We start from the raw sequence: 16,270 nt of genomic DNA on the forward strand, positions 1-16,270 counted from the left end.
ACTTTAGTAAGCATCCGGCGGACGGGAAAACACTGCTGAGCCATCGTACGGACCTTCCCCGGGCGCTGACGCAGGGGGACTGCTCAGACGTCAGTGGTAATGACCTCTCTGTCGAATCGGACAACATCCGTCCCGTTTGGCCACACGGGACGCGCCCTCCACTCCAAGTTCTCCAACACGTGCGTGGTGCAGAGCTGCAGGACACGGTTCCTAACGTGTGGGCGGCTCCGAGGGTTCTGCTCACGCGGCTGCTCACAGTCGTGTGCGGTGAGCGGAGCTTTTCCAAGCTCAGGCTCATTAAAACAGGTCTGTGATCGCCGATGGCCAATGAGAGACGGACGTTGCTGGCTATTGGCTAATGGAAAAAGCTAATGTGCTCAATGCTTTTTTTGTCTCTGTCTTCACTAACAAGGACAGCTCCCAGACTGCTGCGCTGGGCATCGCAACATGGGGAGTAGATGGCCAGCCCTCTGTGGAGAAAGAGGTGGTTCGGGACTATTTAGAAAAGCTGGATGAGCACAAGTCCATGGGGCCGGATGCGCTGCATCCGAGAGTGCTGAAGGAATTGGCGGATGTGATTGCAGAGCCATTGGCCATTATCTTTGAAAACTCGTGGCGGACGGGCGAAGTCCCGGATGACTGGAAAAAGGCTAATGTACTGCCCATCTTTAAAAAAGGGAAGAAGGACGATCCTGGGAACTACAGGCCAGTCAGCCTCACTTCAGTCCCCGGAAAAATCATGGAGCAGGTCCTCAAGGAATCAATCCTGAAGCACTTACACGAGAGGAAAGTGATCAGGAACAGTCAGCATGGATTCACCAAGGGAAGGTAATGCCTGACTAATCTAATCGCCTTCTATGATGAGATTACTGGTTCTGTGGATGAAGGGAAAGCAGTGGATGTATTGTTTCTTGAATTTAGCAAAGCTTTTGACACGGTCTCCCACAGTATTCTTGTCAGCAAGTTAAAGAAGTATGGGCTGGATGAATGCACTATAAGGTGGGTAGAAAGTTGGCTAGATTGTCGGGCTCAACGGGTAGTGATCAATGGCTCCATGTCTAGTTGGCAGCCGGTGTCAAGTGGAGTGCCCCAGGGGTCGGTCCTGGGGCCGGTTTTGTTCAATATCTTCATAAATGATCTGGAGGATGGTGTGGATTGCACTCTCAGCAAATTTGCAGATGATACTAAACTGGGAGGAGTGGTAGATACGTTGGAGGGCAGGGATAGGATACAGAGGGACCTAGACAAATTGGAGGATTGGGCCAAAAGAAACCTGATGAGGTTCAATAAGGATAAGTGCAGGGTCCTGCACTTAGGACGGAAGAACCCAATGCACAGCTACAGACTAGGGACCGAATGGCTCGGCAGCAGTTCTGCGGAAAAGGACCTAGGGGTGACAGTGGACGAGAAGCTGGATATGAGTCAGCAGTGTGCCCTTGTTGCCAAGAAGGCCAATGGCATTTTGGGATGTATAAGTAGGGGCATAGCGAGCAGATCGAGGGACGTGATCGTTCCCCTCTATTGGACATTGGTGAGGCCTCATCTGGAGTACTGTGTCCAGTTTTGGGCCCCACACTACAAGAAGGATGTGGAGAAATTGGAGAGAGTCCAGCGAAGGGCAACAAAAATGATTAGGGGTCTGGAACACATGACTTATGAGGAGAGGCTGAGGGAACTGGGATTGTTTAGTCTGCAGAAGAGAAGAATGAGGGGGGATCTGATAGCTGCTTTCAACTACCTGAGAGGTGGTTCCAGAGAGGATGGTTCTAGACTATTCTCAGTGGTAGAAGAGGACAGGACAAGGAGTAATGGTCTCAAGTTGCAGTGGGGGAGGTTTAGATTGGATATTAGGAAAAACTTTTTCACTAGGAGGGTGGTGAAACACTGGAATGCGTTACCTAGGGAGGTGGTGGAATCTCCTTCCTTAGAAGTTTTTAAGGTCAGGCTTGACAAAGCCCTGGCTGGGATGATGTATTTGGGGATTGGTCCTGCTTTGAGCAGGGGGTTGGAGTAGATGACCTCCTGAGGTCCCTTCCAACCCTGATATTCTATGATTCTATGAAAACAGGTCTGTGATCGCTGATGGCCAATGAGAGACGGACGTCGCTGGCTATTTTATCGCTTGAAAATGCCAATGGCCAGTCCTTGGCTCCCACTTGGATGCTGTACTTCAGTTCGGGCGGGCGAAGGTGAGAAAAGCGACTCTTCGAACTAAGGGACGAGCGGAGACATTCTCAGGCTGTCACCTGGTGTAACACTATTTAGTACGGGTTGGGGCACAGGTCAAGTACTTGACATTCTTACATTTCAGTTATTCTTAAAAATTAAACGTTTCTATACGTGTAGAAGAAATGAATTTGGGGGGGGGTATTTTTCTTATCTGCGGCATGAAGAAATACATATTTACAGATCCTAGTGTGCAAATTTATTGTCTTATACGACAGGGCTAAATCATGAATGCAAATCCTGCATCAAAGTCGTGAAATGGGCTACAAATGCAAGAAAAATTAAAGTATTGAAAAGTTTAACAAATGGAGGGCGTCCCCTGGGGCACCATTACATCCTGCCCAGCACCCACCCAGGAATCTATCCCAGTTCTGGGAGGGGAGTGGGGTTCAGGGGTTAGAGCAGGGCCCTCCCTCCCTGCACCCGTTTCGGAGTAATCGCACCTCACTCAGGTGTTACACACGAGGACTGGGGAGCTTTGGGGTGCCTGTAAGGGGGGGCTGGTTTGTGGTTCTGTGTTTATTACAAATCTGGAGAGTAACAGGATGCAAAATATAGGAGAGCCTCAGAGTTACAAACACCTGGGGAAGGGAGGTTGTTCGTAACTGAAATGTTCCTAACTCTGAATAAAACATTATGGTTCTCTGAAAGGTTTACAACTAACCGTTGACCTCACACAGCTTCGAAACTTGACTATGCCGACGAAAAATGCTGCTTTTAACCATCTTCATTTAAATGAAACAAGCACAGAAACCGTTTCCTTCCCTTGTCAAAGCTGTTTTTAAACTTTCCCTTTGGCTTTTTAGTACTTTGTTGAACACAGAATTGTTCTCTATTGGCTTTCTTTTTTTGTTTCGACTCTTCTAGGGCCAAGGAATTCGGAGTGTGGGAGGGGGCTCAGGGCTGGGACAGAGGGTTGGGGTACTGGAGGGTGTGGGCTCTGTCTGGGGGGTGGGGCCTGAGATGAGGGGCTGACGGCTGGGGCAGAGGGTTGGGCTGTGTGGGGGGTGAGGGCTGTGCCTGGGGGTGTGGGCTCCAGGGTGGGGCTAGGGATGAGGGGTTTCGGGTGCAGGAGGGGGCTCCAGGGCTACAGCGGGGAGAGAGGACTCCCCCCAGCTCTCTCTCCTGGCAGCCGCACCTGGGCCGGGGAGAGAGGCGCCTCTCCCTGCTGCGGCAGCTCCGGGGCTGGGGCCATGGGAGAGGCGCTCCTCCCCAAGAGGCGGCAGGTCTGTGGCTGAGCTGGGGTGGGGGAGGGGCACCCCGGGGGCGGCAGATCCGGCCAGGGCTACGTTCGGGTGGCTCCTCCCCCAGTAGTAGCAGGTTGCGGTGCTCAATGGGCTGCTGTCCGGCCACACCACTGCGCGGCGAACAGGGAACTTAGCTTGGGACCCAGCTTATTTCACATTTTTATTCCTGACCTTGGCACAAAAACTGGGCTGGTTGTCATAAAATTTGCGGCTGACACAAAGGCGGGAGGTATTGCCAATCGGGAGGAGGACCGGATGATCGTACATGAAGACATGTACGACCTGGAAAACTGGAGCAATAGGCATGGGATGAAATTTAACAATGCAAAGTGCAGGATCATCCACTAACGACAAGAATTTTTGCTATAAGCTGGGGATGTAACAATTGGAAGCAAAAGAGGAGGAGAAAGACCTGGGTGGGTGGGTTGATCACAGGATGGCTAGGAGACGCCCGTGTGATGTGGCTGTGAGAAAGGCGAATGCAGTCCCAGGATGCATCAGGCGAGGTAGCTCCCGTAGATATAGGGAAGCGTTCGTACCGTGTTACAGGGCACTGGTGAGACCTCACCTGGAACACTGTGGGCAATTCTGGTCTCCCATGTTCAAGAAAGATCAATTCAAGCTGGAGCAGGTGCAGACAAGGGCTACGAGGATGATCTGAGGAATAGAAAACCCACCTCACGAGAGGAGACTCAAAGAGCTTGGCTTGTTTCGCCGAACCCAAAGAAGGCTTAGGAGAGATACGACTGCTCTGCTCTCTATAAGTATATCAGAGGGATAAAGCCCAGGGAGGGAGAGGAGTTATTTACATTGAGCACCAGTTTGGACACAAGAACAAATGGATATAAACTGGCCATCAGCAAGTTTAGGCTTGAAATTAGATGAAGGTTTCTAAGGCCTCGTCTACATTACACAGTTTTGTCGGCAAAAGGCAGCTTTTGTCGACAAAACGGGAGGTGCACATGCTACAGTGCCACTTTCGCCGGGAAAATTCCCCTGTTTAGCCGACAAAGTAAAACCCCTTGGAGGAGAGGCGTGGAGCTTTTTGTGGCAAAGTTTTAGCCACAAAGTGTCAGTGACCACACCATGCTGGGTTGTGTCACTGTAAGTGGCCTCCAGGAGGTGGCCCATAATGCCCATCCTGACCGCTCTGGTCAGCAGTTCGAACTCCTCTGCCCGGCACCCAGGTAAACAACCATCCGCCCCTCCCCCTTTAAAGGCCCGGGAATTTTTGGAATTCCACTTCCTGTTTGCTCAGCGGAGAGCTCACATCGCATCTTCCCGGCTGACCCTGGCGGCTCCACGTGGCAAAACCCCCCCGCTTGGAGCGATGGGGAGCTGTTAGATGTGCTGAGTGCATGGGGAGAGGAGGCCGTCCGGTCCCAGCTCTGCTCCAGCTGAAGGAACTCGACACCTACGGGCCGATTTCTCCTGGCTTGTGTGATAAGGGCCACGCTCGGGACACGGTGGGCGCAGAGCGAAGATAAAGGAGCTGAGGCAGGAATACCAGAAGACAAGGGAGGCAAACGATCGCTCCGGGGCTGGACACCATCCTCGGCACCGACCCCACTCCACTGCCAAGAGCCCTGTGGACACTTCGGCCGGGCTGGAGGCAGTGGACAGTGGACCTTACCCCAAGGACAAAGTGGTGGACGAGGAGGTGAAGTTGGAGGATGATGTGGGGCCTACAGCAGGGTCGTCTGGTCAGTCAGGAACTCTTCTCCACTCTCTAGCCAATCCCAGCAGCACATCTCCGGTGAGCAAGATGCAGGAGAGGAGACCCCTGGGAAGTGATCTTTTTGAGTTGATGCTGCTCTGTTATGTGACGTTCAGGTGTCCTTTGCTCTGTATACTGTAGAAGTGGGTGAAGCGATAGAAATGCACCAGACTAGCTGTGTTTGCATGTGCTCCACGTTCCCCTGTGCAGCTAAGCAGTGCGGCGGATCAGTGTGTTGATGCACACCGAGATTTCACGGGAATCCTCCAGAGAGATCTCGAGGAAACTTTCCGGGAGGTACTCGCCGATCCTCTGCCGAAGGTTCCTGGGCAGAGCTGCTTTGCTCCTTCCCCCATTGTGGGAAACTTTCCCGCGCCACTCGGCAATCACTTGTGCAGGAACCAAAGCGGCACACAGGCCAGCAGCATAGGGAGCGGGTCTGAACCCGCATGCATGTAGGAGATGCATCCTGGCATCCTTGCTTACCCTCGGGAGTGAGATATTGGCTTCAGTGACCCCTGCCTGTGGAAAATGGAATTTACAATCTTCTCCCTACTCACCAGCATTGTTCCCCTTGAAACATCACCTACACTCTTTGCCCCAGTTTGAATGCCCACCACCCACCCAGGCTGAACTCACGTTTTTTAGTGTGTTCCCCGAGATGTGTGCTTTGCTAAGGGTCTGAGAGAAAGCAATTGGTATGTTACAAGAGGTGCATTTTCCTGTCATGATTCAATGCTGTGCGTGAACTAACAATCATGCTTCTGTGCATTGCTTCCTTTCCTTCTGTAGATGTGGCCTTCAGGGGAACACCCTACACATCTGTGTCCTACACGTGGTGATTACTGCTGGGACAGTAGTAGGTGGGGAGGGAGGCAAGAAGCTCAGCTTACACCAGCTACCTCTGGGACCTTCTCCTTAGTCCCACCCAGCAGCAGCTGTGAATCAGGCCCCGCCTCATATGGGTGGAGCCCCCATAAGACGCGCCCCTCCCCAGAGCCTCACCTTGGTACCCCCTTGCGTGTGTGTGATGAAGCGTGACTGTTCTTAATGTTTCCTCTGAATATTGTGGGGGTGCCTCAGTTTCCCCTATGCAGTTCTTAAGTATCTAGGTGGTGGGATAAGTGTGTACGATCATTGCAGAGCTCTAGAGGGCAGGTGTGTGCAGGGGTCTGGACACAGAGAATGGCCAACATCCTGTTTCCTGGCAACTGATGGCCTGGCCCTTCCCCCCTGCAAGGTGAGAGCTAAAGGGTTGGAGAACAAAGGAATCAGATGCCCTCCTGGCCCAGGAAAGGGACAAAGCCCAGAGGAGGGGGGGGTGGGAGAGAGTTTCAGTTTGGGGCTGGCTGGGGACGTGGAGTGAAGTGCAGACATGGTTGTCTGGCTCACGGCCCCCCAAAATGGACCCAGCTGAGGGGTCCTATTCTCTGCACCTACAAGCTCTGTGTTGGACCATGTTCCTGTTGTCTAATAAACTTTCTGTTTTACTGGCTGGCTGAGAGTCACGTCTGGCTGCGAAGTTGCGGGGCAGGACCCTCTGGCTTCCCCAGGGGCCCGCTGGGTGGACTGGCTGTGGGAAGCGCACGGAGGGGCAGAGGATGCTGAATGCTCCGAGGTCAGACCCAGGAAGGTGGAAGTTGTGTGAGCTGTGTGTCCTGCAGACAGGCTGCTCCCAGAGAGGAGACTTCCCCCGAGTCCTGCCTGGCTTCGGAGGGAGCAGGTCCAGAGCATCACCTGGGGACTCCGTGACAGAGTGCAGGTCAATTCCTTAGCTGAAAGCTTTCCCATGAAGGGCTGGTTTCGGTGTCTTTCTGCAGCTGGGTGTGTCCCTACCTGTGTGTGTATGTGCTGGAGAAGACTTGAGGGCCTGGCTCTGCAGGAAAGGGTGAGGGAGCCCAGGCTGGTGGAATGGGTGGGCTCTGTGGTACCCAGTACATCAGGTGGCATCCCCAGAGTCGGGGGCAACCTGTCACATCAGTGTTGGAACCATTCACCATTCTTTATTCCCAGGAGAAGAATTTTGTGCTTCTGCGAATGTGCAGAATTAATCTGTCCCACATAATCTTGATTTTTCCCGCATAAAATATATTCTGGCCAAGAAGTGGGGGGAGGGATAGCTCAGTGGTTTGAGCTTTGGCCTGCTAAGCCCAGGGTTGTGAGTTCAATCCTTGAGGGGGCCATTTGGGATCTGAAGCAAAAAAAATTGGGGATTTGTCCTGCTTTGAGCAGGGCGTTGGACTAGATACCTCCTGAGGTCCCTTCCAACCGAGGTATTCTATGATTCTAAGTGCTGCAGTTCCGCCTTTTGCCCCCCAGAGGCTGCCGTGGGGCCAGAGCAGCCGGCTGCGGCCCAGCGCTGCCAGCCCCTGGGGGAGTGGCTTTCGTTGGGCAGAGAAGGGTAGTGTGCCTGAGGCCGCCGGTGCGGAGGGAGACTTTGAACGGGTGCCCTGACCTGGCCGCAGGGCTGAGGCAGCAGAAGCTGCTGGAGCGAGAGAGAGAGAGGCGGAGGGACGGCAGGCAGCCGCGGGAAGGGGCGTCGAGCCATTCCCCAGAACGGCCAGCAGGAGGCGCCAGCCGCATGGCGCGTGGAGCAGCCCGTCACCGAACTGTTCCAAAGCCGACAGAGGTGCTGCACATAGGGAAGAAAAACCAAGCACAGCAGGGCAGGGTGGGGGCGAACGGGCCTGGCAGCAGCACGGCGGAGACGGATCGGGGAGTTGTGGTGGATCACGCCCTCAGCATGAGGCAGCCATGCGATGCCGTTGCAAAACCAAAAGCAAAGGCAGCTTTAGGCTGCGTTAAGAGAGGGGCAGCGTGCAAGTCCCGGGCGGTGAGAGTCCCGCTCTGCTCGGCGCTGGGCAGGCCGGGAGTGCTGCGTCCAGTTCCGGTCACCTAGGGCGCCCCCCTCAGGTGGGTGTAATAGGCCTCGGCCAGGATCAGCCCCACGACGAGCAGGACCTCGGCGCTCAGCGCCAGGTGGGCGATGTTGGCCTGGGTGAAATCCGGGCATCCCGGGGGGCCTGCTGTAGGGGGAAGGGAAGAGTCACTCGGCAGCTCAGACGGGGAGATCAGCAGCTGGTGCTGCCCCGGGAGCGGAGCCGCCAACCCACCCGTCCGGCAGGTCTGGCCAGTGCGCAGAGCTCCTGTGGCCACCCTGAGCCTCGGAGCCGGAGGGAGATGCCGGCTGCTTCCCGAGAGCCGCGCACAGCCACAGCAGCCAGGGACCCTGCCAGCCCCGCGGTGCCGCCAACTGGACTTTTAACTGTCCTGCCAGGGTCCCTTTGCAACTGGGTGTTTGTTGTACCAATAAAATAAAAACCAGCAGGATCTTATTAAAGGGAAAAAGGCAAAATACCACATTTATTGTGAATACAGAAAGAATCACAGTAAGCAGTTAGTTACAGCTGTAACATTCCATTCAATCTCATCTTTATTCACACATTCATTCATACACACACACACACACAGGTTCTGCAAGGTTGTTATCATAGTAAGCAGTTAGTTATAGCTATAACATTCCATTCAATCTCATATTTATTCACACACACACACACACACACACACACACACACACAGAGGTTCTGCAAAGTTGTTATCATAGTTACCAGCCTTAGAGTTGCTCATGCCAAGCCACGGGCCAGGTGGCCTGGACATGAGGAGCGAGCAGGGCCTTGTCAGATGCTCATCTGATGCTCCTGGAAGTTGCTTTGCAGAATCAGACCCCAAAGTTCTCACTTTTTAGAGTCTATTTTTACAGGAATTTCTTCCTATGCCAGTCTATGGGAATTGCTTCATCCTGCTGTTGCTGAATCAATCAGCAGATAGCACATTCCTGACGGCTCCCTGCTGCTAGATGTTATCTTGTTCTTTGGTTCTCCCATTCTTGAGGCTGTTGGGTGGATTGCAGTCTGCCCTCTGGGGGTCCTCTGGTTATTTCCACTTGATGCCTTCTTCAGCCGATGGACACTGGATTCTTAGGCTGGCACCTCCCTGATCATGCAGTTATTATCCACACCAAGCATCCATCCACATACATCCTCTATCTCTATTTTAATCACAATTGTTAATACAACAAAAGGGCGGGGAGTCTCTGGGTGCTGTTTCTGTTGTTAGAGTATTGTTTGAGTCTCTCTCCCTGTGAATTGCTTTGAGAACAGACTCTGTCTTAGAATGTACTAACACAATTAGCAGCTTGCAAGTTTCACACATAGAGGGAGAGAAACAGCACCAAAAACCAAGAGACCTCTTAATTAGTAATACCCTGGAATTTAAACTATGGGGAATCAAACTCATTTGTGATTTTAATACAGAACTTCTTTAATATGATCCAACATGTTCAGGTCAAAAACCGGACTCCTGGCAACCCTAGCCCCAGGACCCGCCTGGGCATCCAGCTCCTCCCAACCCCAAAACCAGGACTCCCAGATCCTGTCCTCTCGTGGGATCCCCCAGTCGCTTCCAGGCAGCAACCTATAGGACAGGAGGTGCCGGAGGAGCTGGGGGTCTGGTGGGGAGGGAGGGGCAGGGGCTTTCCTGCCCCCTGGTGTCTGGGCTCATGCACCAGGAGTCACTTCCCCCATCCCACCCAACCAGCCTCAACCCCCGGGGGCGGCTCCTTGGGCAGCATGAGCCTTCCAGGGCTGGTTTGATGGTGATTCGCCCCCGGCCCCAGTACCTGGCCCCGAGCTGCCCGGGTGGGTGGGAGCCAGCGTCACTCCAGGCTGGGTTGGGTCAGTTCCCCCTGAGGGAATTGAACCAGTATCTGTCGGGGCGGGGGGATGGGCTGAAACAGTGACAGTGATTGCCCCCCCCAACCGCAACTCAGCTTCAATCGTCACTGTCCTTTAAGGGGGGGGGGCAGTGCCGGCTCAGAAACCCCTGGGCCCCGACTCCTCTGTGTGTCCCCAGAGTGGAGACAGCCATCTGGGGGCCAGGATCCCCCCTTAGCCTCAAATCTCCAGTGGCTGCTGCTCCCCCTGGCCGGGGAACCCCCCAGTGACTCCGTGGCCGGGGGTCCCCTCTGCTGGGCTCAGGGCAGAGCCTGGCTCTGAGCGCCCCATGAGTGCCAAGCTGCCGAGGGTCCGGCTGGGGGTGGGGCTGGGAGCGGGGATGCCGGGCTGGTCGCTGGCGCCCGGCACCACAGGGCCCGGGGTTGCCCATGTCGTTTTCAGCAGGAAAGTCTGGCTGAAAAGGGAACCTGGCAGTGACGCTGACCGGACCCGAAGTCTGATTCCTGCAGTGACCGGCCTGTGCCACCAGGGGGCGGGAAGAGCAGCTGCTGCTGGAGCCTGGAGGAGCAGTGGAGCCACTGAGCAGGGGCCCTGCCCCACTCCCTGCCCCCCTCACCCCCACCACCCTCACCCCCCCCCGGAGAGTGGCTCCCCCTCCTCTGCCCTGCCCCCCTCACCCCCACCCCCACTCCCGAAGTACAGCTCCCCCTCTCCCGCCCTGCCCCACTCCCTGCCCCCCTCACCCTCACCACCCTCACCCCCACCCCTGGAGAGTGGCTCCCCCTTCCCCGCCTGCCCCACTCACCCCCACCCCCACTCCCGAAGCGCAGCTCCGCCTCTCCCGCCCTGCCCCACTCCCTGCCCCCCAACCCTACCCCGGCTCCCCCTCCCCCGCCCTGCCCCACTCACCCCCACCTCCGGTGCACGGCTCACCTGGCAGGAGGAGGGCGGTGGAGAGAGCAGCGTCAAAGGGGGGGAAGAGGGGCAGGGGGCTGAGCCCCACACAGGAAGAGAGTCACCCTCCCAGCCCCCCAGGAGGCAGCGAGGTATCTTTATCCCCATTCTACAGGGGGGGAAACTGAGGCACAGACAGATTCACTTTTCTTAGTGAGCTCCCAGGGGCAGGGACGGTCTCTTCACTCTGTGTTTATGCAGCGCCGGGCACAAAGGGGCCCTGAACATGGCAGGGGCCCTACCTGCTCCCCCAACACAAGGGATCCAGCGCTACTGAGGCCAGTGTTTGCAGAGGTCTCCACTAACTGGGGGTGTCTCGGTTTGTGGGCGCTCAGCCTCAGATCCCCCAAGCTTGAGGCCCCCCCACAAGGAAGGACACTTTTGGAAACTGCGATGTGCTCCCATCACACAGAGTCTGTGGCTGCGCCAGGAGCTGGGCCAGATCTCCTGGGTCCCAGCCCAGCTCTGTGTCCACCAAGCCACCGCTTCTCCTGCAGCCCCTGCCTCATTCAGCTCCGGCCGGGGCACTGCCTGGGGCAGGGCCTGGAGAACAGAGCGGAGGGGATCACGGGATTAAATAGCGACTCACGGCTCCTACCCACAAGGGGCAGCGTTAAAGTCGCCTCCCTGCCCCGAGTCTCCAGGGGCTGCTGCTCCCCACTGGCTGGGGAACCCCCCAGTGACTCCGTCCCCGCTCCCTGGCCGGGCGTCCCCTCTGCGGGGTCAGGGCTCACGGAGACCCCCTGGGGGCCTGGCTGGCTGTGGGGCTGGTTGCCGAGGTGCCGGGCTGGGCCCCTCACCTGCTACAATGATCTGCACAGGGTCGCTGGGCTCCGAGTAGGCAGCTGGTCCTGTTCTGTTGCTATAACGACAGGTGTAGCTGCCCCCGTGTTCCCGTCTGGCGCTGGGGATGGGAAATTCAGCCACATAACTAGCAGGGTCCCTGTACGTCGGATGGTTCCCATCTCCATCCTTGGAGAGGATGACCCTCATGTCCAGGCGCTGATGCCAACACCGGATGGTGACGTTTCCCCCTATGGGGATCACCCCACCGGGGCTGACGGAGAAGGAGGGTTTGGGGAGGGACCCCTCTGGATTCACAAACAAACAGGCAGTAAGTGGGGGTGACACAAACTGCGACAATCTGGAGCAATCCTCTGCCCGTCTGTCGCTCCAGCCTTTCACCCCAGCCCCGACTGTCCCTGCGGTGCAGGCCCGGCCCCGGGACTCACAGCCGGGAAGAGACACAGCAGGGGGAAAGGAGATTTCCAGTCTCTGATGCCTTTAGTTCTCCAGGGTCAATTCAGCCCGGCCCCTGCTGCAGTCAGGGGTAACTCCGGATTGAGCCCGGGGGGCTGAGATCAGAACCCAGCCCTGCCCCCATCGCAGTCAGGCGGTGAATTGGGATCTACCCTGCGAGGTGTGATGGGGTAGGGAGTAGAGAATATTAACCTGGTAATGTTGCGTGGGAGTTTTACTCGTTGACTTTCGGCATTGATACTAGATGATGGTGGGATATCAGGGTGTGACTTCACTTGGGGATGATACTTGACGGCGAGCTCGTAACCTGAGCCCAGGAGCGGGTTGGGGCCAGGTGACACCTTCTGCCCGGGAAACTGGACCAAGGCTGGAAGAGGGATCGGGGTGTGTGGCTGTGGGAGGCGGCTGGAGGGAGTTTCAGTTTGGAGCCGGTGGGGGGGAGGCCCAGAAGGCTCCAAACTGAAAGGCTCCCCACCCCCAAAGAAGGACCCCACTGAAGGGTCCTGTTTTGTGTACCTACAAGCTCTGTTTTAGAAAGTGTTCCTGTCATGTAATAAGCCTTCTGTTTTACTGGCTGGCTGAGAGTCACAGTGAATCGCAGGAAGTGCGGGGTGCAGGGCCCTGACTCCCCCAAACTCCGCGACAGGGGGTTCCTGGTCTAAATATGGGTCATTTCAGGAAGCTGCTCCCAGGACAGGCACCCAAAGAAAACATGTTAACAAAATCCCCCAGTTGTTCCAACAGGTTCCCATCCCTGTGATGAGTAGGGCAAGGTCTCAGTCCCCACCTCTGGAGAACACATGTCTGACAGGATCATCCCTTTGGGGGACTGGTGCCCCTCACCCCCACCCACATCCCTCGTCCTTAATGTGGAAATTCCCCCAGCTTCCCCATTCCCCACAGATACTCACGTCCCAACGCCCCGCTCCGCCCAGCCAGGCAGCAGCCTAGAGAGGAGACAGCTTGTTAGAGACCAGATCCCAGAGCAACTGGACCCTGGTCTCAGATCTGCCCCCCCGCGCCCCATGGGCACACTCCCTGGTCTCAGATCCCCACCGTGGCCACACACCCTGGCTGTGGCCGATACTCACCGAGGAGGACGGTGAGAGCAGACACCATGATGGGGCAGAGGGGGGCCCCTCAGCGCTGCCACCAACGCCCCAGTGCCCAGATCCAACCAACCTGAGGCCCGAGTGTGAGCGGAATGAGGAACAGCGCCAAGGGCTGCAGCCCCAGGAAGCTCGTGATGTGCTCGGCCCCTTTCTTCCCCATCAGATGGTTTCTCTGCAATCTCCTGCCCAAATCTACCACGGTCAGAGCAATATGGCCACAGTGGGACAGATTATAGATATTCAGTGGAAACTGGGAATGGCAGTGAGCTCTGACAGCTGCAGGTCTCTTAAGTATCCTTACGTTACAATGACACTAAAAGTGGCAGAGCCGTGGGCCAGATAATGAGCAGATCTTTTGAATTGACAATCCCACAGTTCCAGGACTTCTTCAGACATTTCAAGGAAATGGCAGCTGTTCTTGAAACAGTTTGAGCAAAACTGTTTAAACACTTCAAAGACACACTTTACTTGATCCAAATAAGCCTTCCTATCTTGCACAAGTAATTAAGTGTCAATGTTTAAGTAAGGTATGTATTCTCATGGTCCTGTCAAGAATATTTTTCAATATCTTCCTTTTTTTTGGATCACACTGAAAGCTTTTTTTATTTATGTAACTTTTCTTCTAAATATATGAAAGAACAAACTCTTGCAAGGTGGTAATCTGAGTAAAAGTATATTTAGCTCTATTCAGGCAGAAGATTGTGACATATCCTTAGCTATGTAACAACCTCAGACTTTTCCTACTGTTCAACAGCAGAAGCTACGTACTATATATGAACTCGGTCATGTGGAAACACCCAAGAAAATGCTACCTGAGGAAACTACTGGAAGAAGTGTAAAGCCCATGTTTACACTTTTCTCTATAAAATCAATGATGCCATTGGTGTGCACATGGAATCAATTATATCATTATCTATGTAGAGTACATAAAATTACAGTCAGCAAGCATATTGTTAGCCATGAGTAGTGTTGTCAAACTGATAAATTCCAGTTGTATCAAGTAGGTTAGAAGCCTAATTTTTACTCCCTTTTGTTAATTATTGGAGAACATCTTCCATCATTCTATTAATAAAAGATTAGTATCACTGAAATATTTCCATAAATCTGGATTTACCGTCTCTCCTATTGTAGAAAATATCTCTAGTAACAGAGTCTAAAATCTTAGTTCTGTGCAGGGAAGTTAACATTGACTAAGCAGAACTTATAGGTTAGTTTAAATTTAAAAAAAGTGAGTGTGTTAAATATGTTTGGAGCACATAAATTCAGTTGATAGCACATTATTTTGTTGTGCATGTATGTTCTGTAGTAAATTCAACTTTAAACTTTTTTCAGAGTAACAGCCGTGTTAGTCTGTATTCGCAAAAAGAAAAGGAGGACTTGTGGCACCTTAGAGACTAACCAATTTATTTGAGCATGAGCTTTCGTGAGCTACAGCTCACTTCATCGGATGCATGTTTCCAGAGCTGGTTTGATGGTACCTGGCCCCGTGCTGCCCGGGCGGGTGGGAGCCGGCGCCGCTCCAGGCTGGGTCGGGTTGGTTCCCCCTGTGGGAATAAAACAAGCATCTGTCATGGGCCGGGGGAGGGACTGAAACAGCGACTCAGGGATCTCCCCCTCTCCCCACCTCAATTCAGCATCGGTCGTCACTGTCATTCCCGGAGGCAGGGGGAAGGATTTTTGTGGCTGGGGACGGTGCCAGCTTGGCAGCCCCTGGGCCCCAACTCATCTATGCATCCCCAGAGTATGGACAGCCCTAGGAAAGGCCCCCTGCTCTGAAGCTCTCCCTGGGGGCAGGGATCCCCCCTCCCTCAGCACCAAATCTCCAGCAGCTGCTGCTGCTCCCTAGTTGGGGACCGCCACACCAGTCCTAGTTACTCCATCCCCGCTTCCTGGCAGGGCATCTCCTCTGCTTTGCCCAGGGCTCATGGCAGAGCCTGGCTCTGAGCATCCCATCAATGCGGAGCTCCCCCAAGTGTCCGGCTGGGCGTCGGGTTGGGAGTGAAGATGCCAAGCCGGGCCCTTCACCTGCTACCACCAGCTCCACGGGGTCACTGGGCTCTGACCAGACGGGCAGGTCTGCTTTGGTGCTATATCGGCAGCTGTAGCTCCCTGCGTCTCTCCGGATCACACTGCTGATGGGAAACTCAGCCATGTCCCCAGCCGGCTCCGCGTCCTGCAGCCCGTTCGGGTTTCCATCTTGGTACAGAAGGAACCTCACGTTCTGGTGCCGACCCTGACACCGGATGGTCACGGCTCCCCCATCTGCTGGGACTCAGGGAGATGGAGGGTTTGGGGTAGTAGGTCTCTGCAGTGAGAAGGAGACAGGCCATGAGACAGACCCCGGCACAGTCACTGCACCTGTCCTCACCGCACGGTCCCAGACACGGGGCCCCTGGGAGAAAACCCAGCCGGAGAAACCTCTCCGAGATCCCAGAGATTCCTGGGAGCTCCGACTGAAGCTGCCCGAGGACCTAAATCCACAGCACCCCTCTGTACCCGTCTATCTACTTAATGGGCCCCCCCAGCCCACTGTTCCCCCTCCCCATCCGTGCCCCATGGGATCAGACCCCTGGGCCCATCCTGCCAGTATCATCCGCCCACCCCCCGGATCAGACCCACAGGTCCTCACAGCCGCTGTCTCGTACTCAGCAGCCACCAGCAGCTGCTGCGTCTCTGACAGGCGCTGGGAACCTGCCGCTCTCGGGCTGGCGGCACCGGGCAGGGCCAGATTGTGTCTGGTACGACAACAACCAGCTCCTCCCCAGCACTTCGCACCCGCAGATCTCACAGCGCTTCAAAGAGGGGGGCAGGGCATCATCCCCATTTTACAGAGGGGGAAACTGAGGCAAAGAAGAGGGCACGGACTTGGCCACAGTCCCCCAGAAAATCATGGCAACACCAGGAACGGCAGCCGCTCCCTGAGTCCCAGCCCCTGAGCTCTCCCCACTAGGCCACACGGCCACCCAGGGAGTGTCAGCCCGGCTCAGGGCCGTAGTCCGTACAGCATTGGTGGGCTAGTGG

The 16,270-nt window shown here is 55.2% G+C and overlaps 4 protein-coding genes and 1 long non-coding RNA gene across 10 annotated transcripts in view; 3 read left to right on the forward strand and 2 right to left on the reverse strand.

Annotated features, from left to right (window-relative positions):
- Positions 1–16,270, forward strand: part of LOC119564877 (immunoglobulin superfamily member 1-like) — a 967,916-nt gene that overhangs the window by 481,488 nt on the left and 470,158 nt on the right. The gene's annotated exons all lie outside the window — the stretch shown is intronic.
- Positions 1–16,270, reverse strand: part of LOC119564866 (immunoglobulin superfamily member 1) — a 999,687-nt gene that overhangs the window by 270,254 nt on the left and 713,163 nt on the right. The gene's annotated exons all lie outside the window — the stretch shown is intronic.
- LOC119564865 (immunoglobulin superfamily member 1) overlaps positions 1–16,270 on the reverse strand; it is a 798,058-nt gene that overhangs the window by 127,504 nt on the left and 654,284 nt on the right. For all 6 annotated transcript variants that reach the window (XM_043534617.1, XM_043534618.1, XM_043534616.1 and 3 more), the window contains exon 3: positions 11,678–11,968. In XM_043534617.1, the coding sequence (XP_043390552.1) occupies positions 11,678–11,968 (291 nt within the window). The remainder of the gene's footprint in view (positions 1–11,677; positions 11,969–16,270) is intronic.
- On the forward strand, positions 8–6,013 carry LOC122463647. The gene is made up of 3 exons (XR_006287220.1): positions 8–306; positions 2,069–2,189; positions 5,983–6,013. It is a non-coding gene; the product is annotated as an uncharacterized LOC122463647 (long non-coding RNA).
- Positions 13,445–13,897, forward strand: LOC119564882 (COMM domain-containing protein 6-like). The gene is given in 2 exon segments (XM_037888324.2): positions 13,445–13,575; positions 13,578–13,897. Coding segments are annotated over 2 exon segments (219 nt in total). The 5' UTR covers positions 13,445–13,460; the 3' UTR covers positions 13,682–13,897.

Source organism: Chelonia mydas, chromosome 23 (assembly GCF_015237465.2).
Source record: "Chelonia mydas isolate rCheMyd1 chromosome 23, rCheMyd1.pri.v2, whole genome shotgun sequence".
Classification (NCBI taxonomy): Eukaryota; Metazoa; Chordata; order Testudines; family Cheloniidae; genus Chelonia; species Chelonia mydas.